Raw genomic sequence first — 15,191 nt, forward strand, 5'->3', positions numbered from 1 at the left:
ATTGAGCCCCGCGTCAGGCTCCCTGCTCAGTGGGGAGCCTGCTTCTCCCTCTGTCTCCCTTTCTACTTCTGTGTGTATGCATTCTCTCTTTCCCTTGTGAGTAAATAAAATCTTAAAAATAAAAATCAGGTTTACTGGTTTTGAATAATAGAGCCTTGGGTTCAACCCATAAATTTAACTTGAAACAGACTTGGAACATACTGAGAGAGAGAGAAAAATATCCAGGTTTGGGAATTCTGGACCCAAATATAACTGAGGTACACAATAAGAGAGGTGAAGGAGGGACACTAAATTCTATGAGTGGAGTCAGCTCCAAAGAGGCCGAGGGCCCCAAAGTGGAACCTCCGACTTGAGAAAAATTTAGAGTAAAAAGGTGCTCTCTTGCTCTTCTAAAATATTTGAAGTACCTGCTTTTAAAAAGTGTGATAATATTTATCATCACCAGAAACTAAGCAGATTTCCAAACTGCAAACTCCAAAATTCCAATCATTGTGTTAACATTGGTCCATTATGAATGTACTATTTGGCACAAAGACCTAAAATTAAACTACTCTTTCACTTGGGTAGACCATGATTCAGATCACTCACACATTAACAACTTCCACGCTATCCTTTTATTTCTCGGTTACATTCTTGCCTAAAGTAGTGATTCTCAATTTTGTGTCCTCCTCTCCGATATATCTGGCAACATTTGCCTCCCAGGTGATTGTCACAGCTGGCGGGATGGTGTGCCAGGTATGTACAGATACAGGTACTGCTCAGCGTCCTGTGGTACTGCACAGCAAAGAATTAGCTGGCCCAAATTGGCAATAATGCTGAGGGGGAAAAACCCTGCTTTAGAGTCAGAAGATTTAGGCTCTAAAACAAGCCAGCTATGTAATCCTAAATAAATCACTTAATCTTCATGAACCATGTGGGGGAGGAGGGAGTGGTTAACAATCCGTTATTAACAGAGTATTGCTAGGATTACTGGCATAATGTAAAAGTACCTTAAAGGATTTACCAAATGCTAATCTCATCTTAATCCTTTTAACAAAATATTTTCTGATTTTAAAAAACATAACACTAAACAGAAGTATCTAGAAAGGGAAAAAAAATTACATTGCTTTGTCAGTTTGAGTAGGTGTGTCTCCAACAAGGCCAGCTGTTCATTTATTTTTTCAGGTAATAATATCTGCTGTGGCTTCTTAGGCTTGGAAGACTTCTTAGAAGAACCCTAAAAACATTGGTTAAGTGTCAGAATGTACCTCAACATGTTTCAACAATTGTCACTTTCAAGTAATAATCTTTAAATTATTATTTCATACTTTCATGCTTGGTAGACAAAACTATGATCTACATGGCCAAGTGATATAAATCAATAATAGTCACAGTCATTTCATTCTAACTAAATGACAAACGTAACACTCAGTGTTTTATATAGGTTGGCCAAAATATTTCTTCTCTTCCCTTCTCCCTTCCAGTAACTACCCCCTCCCCAACTAGCACCACCCCTTTCATCCAATACACACACTCTTTTGAAAGCAGATGAGGGTCAAACTCTAAAAAATCCTCAAAAGAAAATTCCAGCCTGCCCTCAGAAATGTATTCCTTTTTCCTTTTTCCTTTCTTTTTCCCTGAGGAGCTTCTTTACAACTAAGCTAATTGCCTTTGCTGCTTTGCCTTTCAGTGAAACATAACAAGATCGGCAATTAGTGGATTAAGCATTGGCAGGTTTGTGCTCAGACTCCCCACCATGTTTTCAACAGTCTGAGCCTGAGAACTGAAGGTATTAATATCTCCTGTTCTCCAAAAAAAACAAAAAACCAAAACCAAACCAAAACAAATCAAAACCCCTCCCAAGCCCCTATAGGCTTCAAGGGACCTTGAGTGGCTATAAGGACTTCTGACTCCTCTAAATTTGGTACTAGCTTCTCAGTCCCTACAGCCTTAGAAAGAAGTAGCATGACCTGCTGGGCTTGAGGCTCCACGGAAAGGAGCAAGGAGTCCTGCCCTACAGTGATGTGAAGGGACAGGGTTGTGACTCAAGACCTGGGTGGCATAAGCAGCCCAGCTGATGGACTCTGAGAGCGAACAGCACTCGGTGGAAAAAGCCCTCAAACTGCATCCAGCTTAATCAAAACTCTCTCTAGACAAAATAACCCCCATCCCAAAAAAAGAATTATGGCCTAAAAAAAAAAAAAAAAAAAAAGCATCCAGGAAAACAGTGGTGATTTTTGAAGCTTTTTTGTGGCAAGCAAACACTTACATCTAATTCAGCATATAAAAGAGACAGAAATGGGGCTATTCCAATGGAAACAGAGTCCAGAAGTGATAGTCTCCACCCCTAAACCAGTGAAGGGGCTTCAAATGATTCCTAGTGCTCCTCAGAAACCCAATAAACTAAGCAACACTTCACAATTTGATCCACAAAAGCATATAACCACATGGTCTCTATAAGAGACCCTTCCATAAGACCCATGCTTGGGAGGCAGATAATTAAAAAGCAGTCTCAGACATTAGCAGTCTCATAAAGAAGACAATTTAGGTGTCACAGTGAGTTTAAGAAAAATCTACTGTGAACAAAGTAAAAAGCTCTGACATGTATTTACTATATTTGATAACCCACCCAGCATAATAAAATCCTCAATCTGAGGGAGACTTTAGAGGGCTTTTAGTTCTAGGTTCTGCTGGGTGTCAGAAGCTTTCTATCAATGCCCGACTACTGATCAGTACTGGTGAGAGGGGACTCTTCAGTATTCTAGCAGGAATTCCTTTAAATAAGGAAGGTCTTCACCACATATTACTTTTTGTTTATATAAATATGACTAATTTAAAACTGATCAATGTTCTAACACATTTGCTAAAACCACATGACCCTTAAGAGACTCAAATAAGGGGTGCCTGGGTGGCTCAGTGTGTTGAAGCCTCTGCCTTCAGCTCAGGTCGTGATCCCAGGGTCCTGGGATCGAGCCCCAAATCGGGCTCTCTGCTCTGCCCCCAAATCGGGCTCTCTCTCTCTGTCTGTCTCTCTGCCTACTTGTGATCTCTGTTGATCAAATAAATAAATAAAATATTTTTTAAAAATGAGACTCAAATAAGTATATTTTTTAAGATGAGAAACAAAAATCAATTACCTCCTCTTGTATTTCATCTTGTTCAGGCACACCAAATAGAGATTTGCATGCTGATGTGATATCCAACATCTTTTTTCCATAATTTATAATCATTACTGCCAGGTCATATTCTTTCCATGAACGCAGGATCTAATTAAAAATATTTATTAATTATCTCTGTTGGAAACATTTGTTTATTTTCAAGTGCCATCAACCATCTTTCATAAATTCACAAGCCCATTAATGTTTTGAGTCTAAGAATTCCCCTGATTTTGTTAAGGAAACTGGAAGTTTACTTCCAGATCTTATTTCCCAACAATTAAAACTGTTATGATCCCACTGCTTTAAAAAAGGACAAATAATAAGATTATCTGATCAATTATGAATTCCCCATATTTCTGGGACATATAGCCCTACATGTTTTGGTGTAGGAAATTAACAATTAAGAAAATATTTCCACTTAAAGACAATTATCATATGATCTCCCTGATATGAGGAAGTTTAGAGGCAGCGTATGGGGTATAGAGGGTAGGAAAAGAATAAATGAAACAAGATGGGATTGGGAGGGAGACAAACCATAAGAGACTCTTAATCTCACAAAACAAACTGAGGGTTGCGGGGGGTCGGGGGTAGAGAGAGGGTGGTTGGGGTTATGGACATTGGGGAAGGTATGTGCTATGGTGAGTGCTGTGAAGTGTGTAAACCTGGTGATTCACAGACCTGTACCCCTGAGGCTAATAATACATTATATGTTAATTTTTTAAAAATGAAAAATTATTTTAAAAAGAAAGTATTTCCACTTAAAAGAACCATGTTAAATCATTCTAAAAAGATCATAAACTACCACCTCCTGTCTGGAGCTGCTTTCTACATGAAATGGTACATTACTGACATCATAATATCTTGGGTTGGGAGGGGGTAGTTATATCAGTAAATGATTTAAAAGATATTCTAGCAGTGGACTAGACTAGAGATAAGCTGTTTGGGGCAGATTCTCTGTGAACCCTAGGGGAAACAGACACTGCAATCATAAAAAGAAGAGCCCCTCTCATGCACAATTTGTTATTAATTACTACTCTTTGGCCTTCTCTCGCAGGCCCTTACCTACCTCTCTAGCATAAACCACTCATTTCTTTATAACTTATGCTTAGAAAATATTGAGCCAAATATAAATTCTGATACTCCCCATGATTTCAGGACTTCATGCCTTCGTATGCCTGAGGCATTTCTCGGAATAACTTGCCCACCTTATTTATAAAGCTTTACCTGGTCATTAAAACCTGGGCTCCAGCATGGATAGGAAAAGTTTCTCTGGCCAGCAATCTAATTTGCACATGCCCTGCTATAGTGAACCATCATATGAAGGGGGCACATTCATGGTGAACCCCATAAGGCAATTCTCTAAGAGAATAAATAAGCTTGTAGGAATTTGTTAAATGTAGGTGTGTTGTGTTAAGCTGAATAACTTAGTATTTAAGATAAGTAACAACTATTAATTCCCATGCAGGGAAAGGATATATACATGAATAGTTGCATAAATCTGATACTACCTACCTGATCCAAAGTGCTAAGAACTGTAAATATTTCTGTGGAACCAGGCAATAGTGTTAAACTAAAGCTGACTGTGGAAGAGAATGTATGTAGGAAACGGTGAAATAAAGTTTGAAAAAGTAGATAGGACTAGGCCAAACAGGGCCTTGGATGCCAGGCAAAACAAGTCCAGTCTCATTATAAAATTAGAAAGCTGAAATGAGGGCGCTTGGGTGGCTCAGTGGGTTAAGCCGCTGCCTTCGGCTCAGGTCATGATCTCAGGGTCCTGGGATCGAGTCCCGCATTGGGCTCTCTGCTCAGCAGGGAGCCTGCTTCCCTCTCTCTCTCTGCCTGCCTCTCCATCTACTTGTGATTTCTCTCTGTCAAATAAATAAATAAAATCTTTAAAAAAAAAAAAAAAGAAAGAAAGCTGAAATGAGCAAATACTTCTCCTTTCATCTTTGCTTTCTGACATACTTGGGTCCAAGGCTTGGAGCGAAGTAGAGAGTGTGATCTTTTTCTCCCTCGCTTTAATATGCCAGTAGAAAATGATAAATGATAATTTCTCCAATCAACAGAAAAATAGAGAACCAATTCTACTCAACACTCCAAATGGTAAACAGAAACAAAAAGACCATGCCAGATGTTTAGCATAATAAGTTTTAAACAATACAAATTAATGAAACATTTAAGATTACATGTCTCAGAAGTGGCACTTTATTTGGAAATCTGGCAACTTTTAGAAAAAATACTTCTGCTTAAAGAAGAAAAATTGGGCCATCTGAAAACATTACCAATGTTTTCAACAGAACAGAGAAAAGAAACAGAGCCATTAGACTAATTGGGCTTTCCATGGCATAACAGAAAAGCCATATAAAAATGTGTTTATAAAAAAATGAACACCTAAAATTTGGGACTCGAAGTGAGGCCAGGGCTTTGGGGCTATTGATCAGGCTGGAGGAAAGTTCTGAAAGGGCAATGCTTTTTTTTTTTTTTAAGATTTTATTTATTTATTTGACAGAGATCACAAGTAGGCAGAGAGGCAGGCAGAGGGAGCGGAGGAAGCAGGCTCCCTGCTGAGCAGAAAGCCAGATGCAGGGCTTGATCCCAGGACCCTGAAACCATGACCTGAGCCGAAGGCAGAGGCTTTAACCCACTGAGCCACCCAGGCACCCCATGAAAGGGCAATTCTTAGCATAACAGTTTGGGTCAGAACCAGCTCCAACATCAAAAATCTGATATCAATACATGTTTTAATTTTTACAAATGTCCAGAAATATTCAGGGTCATATCTACAATAATATCACTTGGACCACAATATGATCCTTCAAGTTGTGGGGGTCAGGGGGTGGGAGAAGGCAGTGGAGTTGTGGATGGCAAATAAAGCAAGGAAGGGCCAGCCCCAAGCTGCACAAAATCACAAGAAGCTGAGAGAGGAGGCATGTGAATTCAAGGACTTCAACATGCACTGGGCCCCAAAGGTTGGTCTTTTGTTCCAGGTCAGGAGTCTCTTCCATCTTCCACAGGGTTTTTTGTGAAACCTCCCATTCTCTCCATCTCTGTAACCCAGTTTTACTCCCCACCTCCTCTCTCTCTCCCCCTCTCTCTCTCAGCAAATGAACTTGCTTCCTTTTCACAGAAGAAATGTAGGGAAACTAGCTTATCTCATACCTACACACTATCACATACCTACACACTAACCTGTAACTACAACCATCCTACCCTCCTGTTAGAGGAGAGAGATCAATCTCCTGTCCAGACTAATCCCTCCTACATGTACTAGGATCTCATTGCCTCCTCCCTTCCTGGGGTTCTCACTTCTATAACCACATCCTTTCCCTCTCCTGTTTCCCCTCAATGGTCAAATGTGGAGTACCTGGATAAGCAGAATTGGGGTTTTTGTTTGTTTGTTTGGTTGGTTGGTTGGTTTGTTGGTTGGATGGTTGGCTTGTTGATTTTTAGCAGAAGTTGCTTTTGGCAAGCTGCAAGCAACAAGCTACCTTGAACAGAGTTTTTTTGTTCTGGAAGAAATACTGCAGTAGCTGCTATCAGTCACTTAAATGTAAAGTGAACTGTTGTCCAGGACCCTGGAAAGAAAGTGTAACCTGGCCTTCTCTTACTTCCAAAAGACACACCTCTCCTGGAAATACTTCATGATGGACAAGTTTGGGGAGAAAAAAGGCCAAACAGAGAAGATATTCGAAAAAAACGTAAACTTTGAAGATGTACTTTTAGCCCACCGTAACAATAACCAGTGTGTGTGTAATCATAACATCAGATGGAAAAGGGTACTTGGGATTGTGGTTATGCTACATGAGAAGGACAGAACTAATAATAGCAGCAGATGGATCCTCAAAGTCAAGGTTGGGAATGAGAAAATAGCTTTGGACTAATCAGCTCTCCCATTCTTCCTCTTGACTAGTGGAAGCAGAACTACCCCCCTACACACCAGATTAAGTGCACCCTTGAGATTCTTAAACAATTCTCTTCCCTTCTCACTCTACACAGTCCCCAGGTGATAATCATGTATTTCTACTATTCAGCTGAGTCCATATATTAACGATGGTTTTGTCTTTAACATATTTGTCCTCTCTTAAATTCCAAGCCTATGGGTCCAATTATATAATATATACCCCTTTGGATATCCCACTAGCCCCCAAATTCAACAGATTCAAAATTCATTATGTTTTCTCCCTTTTTTTACCATAAATTCCTCCTTATCCAGAGTTCAACAAATAGCACTGTATTCACCCAACTGCTGAGGCCAGAAAGCTGGATTGCTGTTGGCTCTTCCCCCTCTCTCCTCTATCCTCCCCCACTTAGCAGGTTTAGGTTCTCAACTCTGTCTCACAAGTGTAACTTATCAGTTAGGTGCAGTCAGAGGCTAACAATAATAATAAAATAGAACAATTATAACAATATATGATACGACAGGGTCTCTCTCAAAATATCTTGTACTGTGCTCACACTTCTCTGTGATGACTGAGACGGTAAAATAGCTACATGATGAGATGAAGTGAGGGGGATGACATGGGTGGTGTTAGGCTACCACCGACCTTCTGACAACTGACTAATGCAGTTGACTGCAGGTAACTGAAACCGCAGGACGCAGAACAACAGTAAAGAGAGGACTGCCATAGTTCACTTTATCATCCCTCTCCTTCTAACTCATTCCTTATCTCAGGTCTTATCCCACTCTATTAGCTGTTGTTGCCCATAATAATTTCTTTTTGTTAAAATGCAAATTTAATTATGTTGCTTCCAGGATTAAAACCCTTGAATGGCTCCTCCCTGACCTCATGAGATGGCCATTCATCACCTGGTACCTGTTCACTACTCCACTTTTTAAGGTGATTGAAACATATCCTTTGTAATTAAAAATAAATCTGATTCTTCTTTTCCTTAACTGTAAGATTATTTCATATTTTCTCATTGATTGCGCCCCGAGGTAATGTTAATAATCTTATCTGCCAAATATTTTTTAAGATTTGCATTTAAGCCTGTTAATACAGTGTCTTGTCATAAAAAATCTTTTTTTAATTATCATGTAGTCTGTTTATCTATCTTTTTCTGTGTACCTTTTGAATTTTATGCCCTATTGAGAAAGGTCTCCTCTGACTTCAAAGCCATACAAATATCCATCTGTCTTTATTTTGTTTATGGTAGGAGGCTCTGGCTTCATTTATTTACAGATGAATAGTCAATGATACCAGCACCTCTTAATAAATAAAATATATTTTTTTAAGATTTTATTTATTTATTTGACAGACAGAGATCACAGTAGGCAGAGATGCAGGCAGAGAGAGAGAGAGGAGGAAGCAGGCTCCCTGCTGAGCAGAGAGCCGATGCGGGACTCAATCCCAGGACCCTGAGATCATGACCTGAGCCGAAGCCAGAGGCTTTAACCCACTGAGCCACCCAGGCGCCCAATAAATAAAATATTTTAAAAGATTTTCCCAATAACTCCAAATGCCACTTTTATCATTTATTAAGTTCTTCTGTAGACCTGGGTTGGCTGGCTATTCCTGGACTCTTCCTCTGAACTATTTGCCTATTAGTGTGTTAACACCATTTTTTATTGAAGTGGCCTTATAATAAATTTTAGTATCTATTGAGAACTTTTAAAATTATTCTAATCAGTTTCAGAGAAACCCCATTGGGATTCTGATTAGAACCGTATTACATTTAAATACTATTTTTGGAAGGATTTCTATTTCTATGACAGTAAGTCTCCCCACTCAGGAACTTGGAATGGCCTGCCATATGTTCAGATTTTATTTTGTGCCCTTCAGTAAGGTTTCCATTGTTTGATTCAGGTCTTTTAACACTTTGTTAGGTTTAAAATGCTGTATATTTTTTCTCTAAGTTTTTATTTAAATTCCAGTTAGTTAATATACAGTGTAGTATTAATTTCAAGCATAGAATGTAATGATTCACCACTTACATACAATATCCAGTGCTCATCTCAAGTGCCTTCATTTTTTTGTTTTTAGTTTTTTGTTTTTTGCTTTTTAAGTTAAGTTCCTCCCTAATGCCTATCACCTATTTCACCCAACCCCCTGCCCACCTCCCCTCCAGCAAACGTTCAGTTTGTTCTTTATGGTTAACAGTCTCTAATGCTTTGCCGCCCTCTCCCTTTTTAATTCCTTTCCCTATATTCATGAGTTTTGTTTCTTAAATTCCACATATGACTGAAATCATATGGTATGTATCTTAAAATATTGTATATTATTAGCAGTGTATTTTCCTCTCTCCATTTCTAACTGGCTACTGTTACTATTAAAAAAATCAGTTTGTAAGCATTTCACACATTAAAAAAAATTCTTTTTTTAATTCTAGTAATTCTTTTTACTGGATTCTCATGAGTTTTTGAAACCTGTACAATTACAGATGAATTATACTTTTTTAATATTGTAAAATTATTTCATATTCTTATCTATTACATAAGACAGAATCTCTACAAATAATAATTCACACTATCAAGAGTCAGAATCTCCTATACCTGATTTTTAAGGAAATGGTTTCAGAAAATGGGCATTTAGTGTATTTGCTGTAAAATTTTGGTTAATGTCTTTATCATTGTTCAATAGACTCCCTCCTTTCCTAACTTACATATAATCTTTTTAGGAAAAGTTGCTAAGTGTTATCAAATGCCCCTAAAGCATTTTTCACTTAATCTAATTGTAATTTTCCTTTTTTAATTTGTTATTGTAAAAAATTAGGAATTTTAATTCAGACTTGATCTTTAATACTTAACAGTGACACTGTCCTAAAACAGAAAGTGACCAGATATCTTCCAGAAGCAGAGAAAGGTAATAAGACAAAACAATTTTGAACAAAATTATACAATGCCTCTTTGTCCTGATTCATGTTTGGGATTCTGACTCCTGCTTTTTTCGCATATAAAAATTGCTATTCCTCCTTTATTTGTGTTTGTATTTCCCCAGAACCTCTATCCATTTATTTTCAACCAGTATTTGTCACATTCCTCTCTTCATTTTTTTCTTCCTGTCAATTTAGAAGTCCTACTGCGCTTTAAAGTTTTGCACTTAGCTACATGTTCCTGAGTCATTTTTAAATAAAATAATAATTTTACATTATATGTATTTTTTATACTATATATATATTTTTTTAAACACACAACCATGCACCACGAATCTCCACCTGGTGTCCCCTCCCTGACCCCAAACAAGATAAAAGTTTTAGTTCTAGTTATTAATAAGTTTTTCTTTCAAAGATAACTCTTCTATTTCAAGAATTCCTACTTAGCATTTATATTACAAAACCCATATCACATCGTTATTACCTATTTAATTTTAATAGTACGTATATTGCAAGATTCATGGCTCCCATTATTCCTCTCCTTTTTGTCTTTCCCTACCTTGGGATTTCTCTCCTGAACCAATTGTCATTTGATAGAGTACTTCCTCAAGTGTTTTCCTCAGATAAGTACATGGGCAGAATACTTTTTAGATGCCTGCACTCCTGAAAATGTTTATTTTGCCCTGACAAAGGAGTGATATCTTTCCTGGTTATTAGTTTTTGGACCTCGGTCTTCTCCCCTCAGGATTCTACAAATGTTGCTCCGGTATTTTAGCTTCTACTGTTGCTGATAAAAAGTTTAAAGCTAATGGATTCTCTTTCCATTGCAAATAACCTGTACTTTGTTCTTAAAACTTTGAGATTTTTCTTTAAGCTTGGACTCCAAGAATCACACCACCAAGTGTCAATACATGAGTCCTTAAATTAATCTGGCCTAGGACTTAGGGAGACTATTCTCCATTTTTTTTAATTTCGTACCTCCAGAACTCTTTTTGTTTTGTGTTAGTACTTTTGGATCTGCCTTCTGAATTTATCTCTAGGTAATTCCACTCTATGCTGTCTGGTATTTCTTGAGCTTCCAGATTTGACTGAAGAAATACCATTAACTACAATCTTTATCTGTTTAATTTTTTTAATCAAAAATCAAATAACTTTTCTTCAGTTACATAAGATCTTCTGTTTTGTTTTGATCATTTAATTTCATCAGACCACTTTGAAAGTTTTCTTTTGCCTTTTTTTCTTCAAGTTACCTCTGGTCTTTTCCAACAAAGTGAGAGTAAAAACACAGTTATTCTGGTGTTTGGCCTGACCCTTGGAGTTCTGAGTCCTCTTAATTAAGTTTTTTTTTTTTTCTTCCTGCAAATGGCTACCCTCCCTCCATATTTGCACAAACAAAATTAAAGATGTGTCTCCAGCAGTGAGAAACCAGTGAGCAATGGAAAGAATATGATTTTCTGCTCCTGATGTCAGGCCATAAACACCCAGCAAATCATGACTTTTTTGCTAAGATAGAAGGTAAAGGCCTCTCTGTTTCCAGACCTTCACTGAAACAAACTTAAGTCCCAAATAAAGTGATGGATCAAATCAGCCCACCCATGCAGTATTCTTCCAATCCCCTACCAAATCACAAAGGTCCTGTGAGGACCATATAAAACAGGCAAGCTGATATAGCCCTTCTTTGAGGAAATTCACTGGATTCAGTCAAATAAAGCCTTTGAAGAAACAGAAAATGAGGGTCTTGGAACCTAGCAATGAGGATAAATGAGCTTACCAGGCCTCTGGTCTCTTGGTTTGTTCTTATTTCCAAGATGAATGAGGTTCCATAAAATGCACTCTTTCCCAATCCTTCCCCTGGCCTAAGATACACCACCAGGCTTTACCAACTGAGCCACACAGACAACTCTTAACCTAAAATGTTTTGTGGGTACTATTTTTAAAAGTATTCTATGTAGGGGCACCTGGGTAGCTCAGTGGGTTAAAGCCGCTGCCTTCGGCTCAGGTCATGGTCCCGGGGTCCTGGGATTGAGCCCTGCATCGGGCTCCCTGCTGAGCTTCCTCCTCTCTCTCTATCTGCCTGCCTCTCTGCCTACTTGTAATCTGTCAAACAAATAAAAATAAAAATTAAAAAAAAAAGTATTCTATGTAATAAAAGTAACTTAACATTCTAAGTAATTGCTATTCCTAAATTTTATGACACTAGACAAAGAATGAGATAAATACCTTTGTTATATAGAAGATACAACAAGCTATCATGTGCTGTACACTTTCAAAAGTTGCAATATGTTTCTTTGAATGGACGATATTTGGTACTCCTTGCAAAGCCACTACACACTTTATCAAGATCTAAAAAATAGAAGTACAATAGTTTCTGTTGAAAAATATTACTCTCACTCATTATGAAATGTTCTATTCAAATCAAGCAATTTTTAAATCATTAAATACTATTATCATTAATAATTGTCAATAAATTTCTTACGTATAAAAGAATGTACTGAGATAAAATTAATATATTCCATTTCAGATAAGTCCTTTAAAGTAACTTGAAAACTAGTATAGAGGATAAAATAAGTATACAAAAATTACAAAAGAGCAAATTTTGACAAGTGTCATAAAAAATATAGGCAAATATTATATATTCAAGACACTAAAGGCACATCCAGGCTTAGGAGGATCTTAAAAAACCATTTAGAGAAGGATGTACCATATTGAATATACAGTGATACCAGTTACTTGAACTAATAGTTGCCTTCAAAATTAAAATCAAGTATCCATATCCCATATCCCATAAATATTGGTGTTTACTTCTTAGTCTCCTTGCCTTATACTATGTGATCCCGAATTTCATGAAGAGCTAGATAATTAAGTTTACCTTTCAGTACTTTGCTCTGTTCTGAGGAACATTACTGTCAAAAAAGTAGGGCTGAGATTGCATCAATTTATTAATCATCCAGATTATCAAAAGACAAATTAACATATGGATATTGGTCTTCTGTGAGCACACTAGTTGCTTCAAGTCACTATTCTAGCATTCTTACTATTGTTACTGTACACCTATGAGTATCTGCAATGCCTCTTTAATTCCTTGCATCATCACATACCCCCACCCCACTACAGCATATCCCCAAATCATGTTAGCAACCTAGTAGCTTTGTAGTTTTCTCCAGATTCATATAATCATATATATATACATATAAGTACATAAACATACATAGAGGGAGAGTTAATGTTATGTCACAAAATGTAATTCATAAGCACTTGTTTGAACTGTGCATTTCTCCTTTAATCGTGTCTCATGAAAATTCCCTCCAAGTCTACAGGTATAGTTCAAGTTCATTATTTCCAGTGGTTGCATATTATGATTTAGTGTGAAACAACCATCATTAATTCAGCCATTTCCAGACCCTCTATGTTGCATACACTTTTACAACTGACGTTTTACCATCTGGTGTAGGTACTGGTCATCCTCCTGCCACAGCATCTTCCCTCTGTCTCCAGCTTTTTTTTGTCACCACAAAAAAGGCCATAAGAAACATCTTTGTACATGCTCAGTCACCAATATGAGTGGCAACTTCAGCACCAGATTTGAGATGATACCTACTGAGGATGAAGCACCATCCTCAAGGTCAAAGTAAACACTCTAAATCAATAACAATTATGTGGTGTCGTTTCCCCAGCAGGTAGAACACATGAATCTGGGAACCAAGGGGTGGAGCTAGGCATTTTACTAACTGGTGATTTTATTCTATGGGATAAATTTCTAATAGAGGGATTGCTGTGTCAAGTATATTTGTTTTTAATTTTAATTAAAATTAGATTTAGTTTAATTAAAATTAAGAATACTTTATCAAAATTCAAAGCCTAAAACAATTCAAATGTGTCCCATCAATGAATGAGAATTCCTTTGCCCCACATCCTCACCAGCAAGAGGAGTTACAGATCTTTTCAATTCTTTCAGCAATATTACATTGTTCACTTAATGTTCATTTCTAAGGATATTCAAAGTTTGAGCATGTTTTCATGGTTCTTGGCCGCTTAGATTTGCTCTCCTATAAACTGCCTATTTATGTTCTGTGGCCCTTTTTTTATTAAGTTACTGCCAATTTGTAAGACTTTTTGTTATATATATTTATCCTTGTCAGTAATATATATAAATAACCTTGTTAGGTATTTGTTCTAAATCCATAAATTTTATGCTATCTTTGTTATGGTCCCTGTTGTCACACAAGGCTGCCATAAATATAGTCAATATTTCTTATTTTTCTTGTTATTTCTAAGTTAAAAAGGATTCCCACAACCCTGGATTGCACATGTAATCTTCTGTGATTTTTTTCCCCTTAAGTTTTTAGGACATCTGGACTTTTTATATATGTACAATATAAGTGTCAAACTCTATTTTCTTTCAGATGAATATCCAGGGGTTTCACCATCATTTTATAAAAATATCCAGTATCTTCATACTGAATTGGAATGCCAATTCTGTCAAATAGTATATTCTCATCCATATTAAGGCCTATTTCTAAAATCTTGTTCCACTCACTTTTCCTATTCCAAACAATACAATTTAATTAGAAACTTCTTTCTCACGGCTTTTCCTCATACTTATAATCCATTCTCTGAGGTGTAGCTAAAGGCACCCTAAGTCAGTGGGATGCCAGAAGATGACAGTAGATTATCCTGAACTTGACCAATTAAGCACCATTTGCAGTTGCTGGTCCCAATGTGGTATCCTTATAAGAGGACATTAAAAGCTATGCATTGCTATGGCTAATGTTATCTTTTCTATACTACTAGGAAGAAGTACCAGAAGAAGTTCCCCTTCATACTGGGAAGACAAAAGTATATACTTAGCAACTTGCTCCAGGGCCATGAAAATTCTCCCAGCCTCTGACATATTTTATAAAAGGACCTGAACTCTCTGGGCATTTCTCAAAACAAAACACTGAATGATTACAACAATAACATGTTAATTGAAACCAAAGAGCAAGAAATGGCCAGTACATTAAAGACCTTGGTAAGATACATGCCCTCCAGAGGATAGAAATAAACCCTGTGAAGATTCAGGAAGCTGCAGATAAATGAACTATTTGGGCCGTGCCAAGAAACCCCATCCAAACTAAGTCTGACATCTGGCATTTCTCACCTCCAAGAAGAAAGGACAATGCCAGGTAAATGCCTTTCGGTTCTGAAGGAAGCATCTTCTACATTTGAGAATGCTGCTCTACAATCCATCTACAAATGACATGG

The 15,191-nt window shown here is 37.3% G+C and overlaps 1 protein-coding gene across 1 annotated transcript in view; it reads right to left on the reverse strand.

Annotated features, from left to right (window-relative positions):
• CFAP54 (cilia and flagella associated protein 54) overlaps window positions 1–15,191 on the reverse strand; it is a 302,579-nt gene that overhangs the window by 176,212 nt on the left and 111,176 nt on the right. The window contains exons 26-28 of the mRNA XM_059402309.1: window positions 12,168–12,290; window positions 3,117–3,245; window positions 1,102–1,216 (exon numbers count right to left, since the gene is read on the reverse strand). Coding sequence (XP_059258292.1) covers window positions 1,102–1,216; window positions 3,117–3,245; window positions 12,168–12,290 — 367 coding nt within the window. The remainder of the gene's footprint in view (window positions 1–1,101; window positions 1,217–3,116; window positions 3,246–12,167; window positions 12,291–15,191) is intronic.

This window comes from Mustela nigripes, chromosome 6 (genome assembly GCF_022355385.1).
Source record: "Mustela nigripes isolate SB6536 chromosome 6, MUSNIG.SB6536, whole genome shotgun sequence".
Taxonomy (NCBI): Eukaryota; Metazoa; Chordata; class Mammalia; order Carnivora; family Mustelidae; genus Mustela; species Mustela nigripes.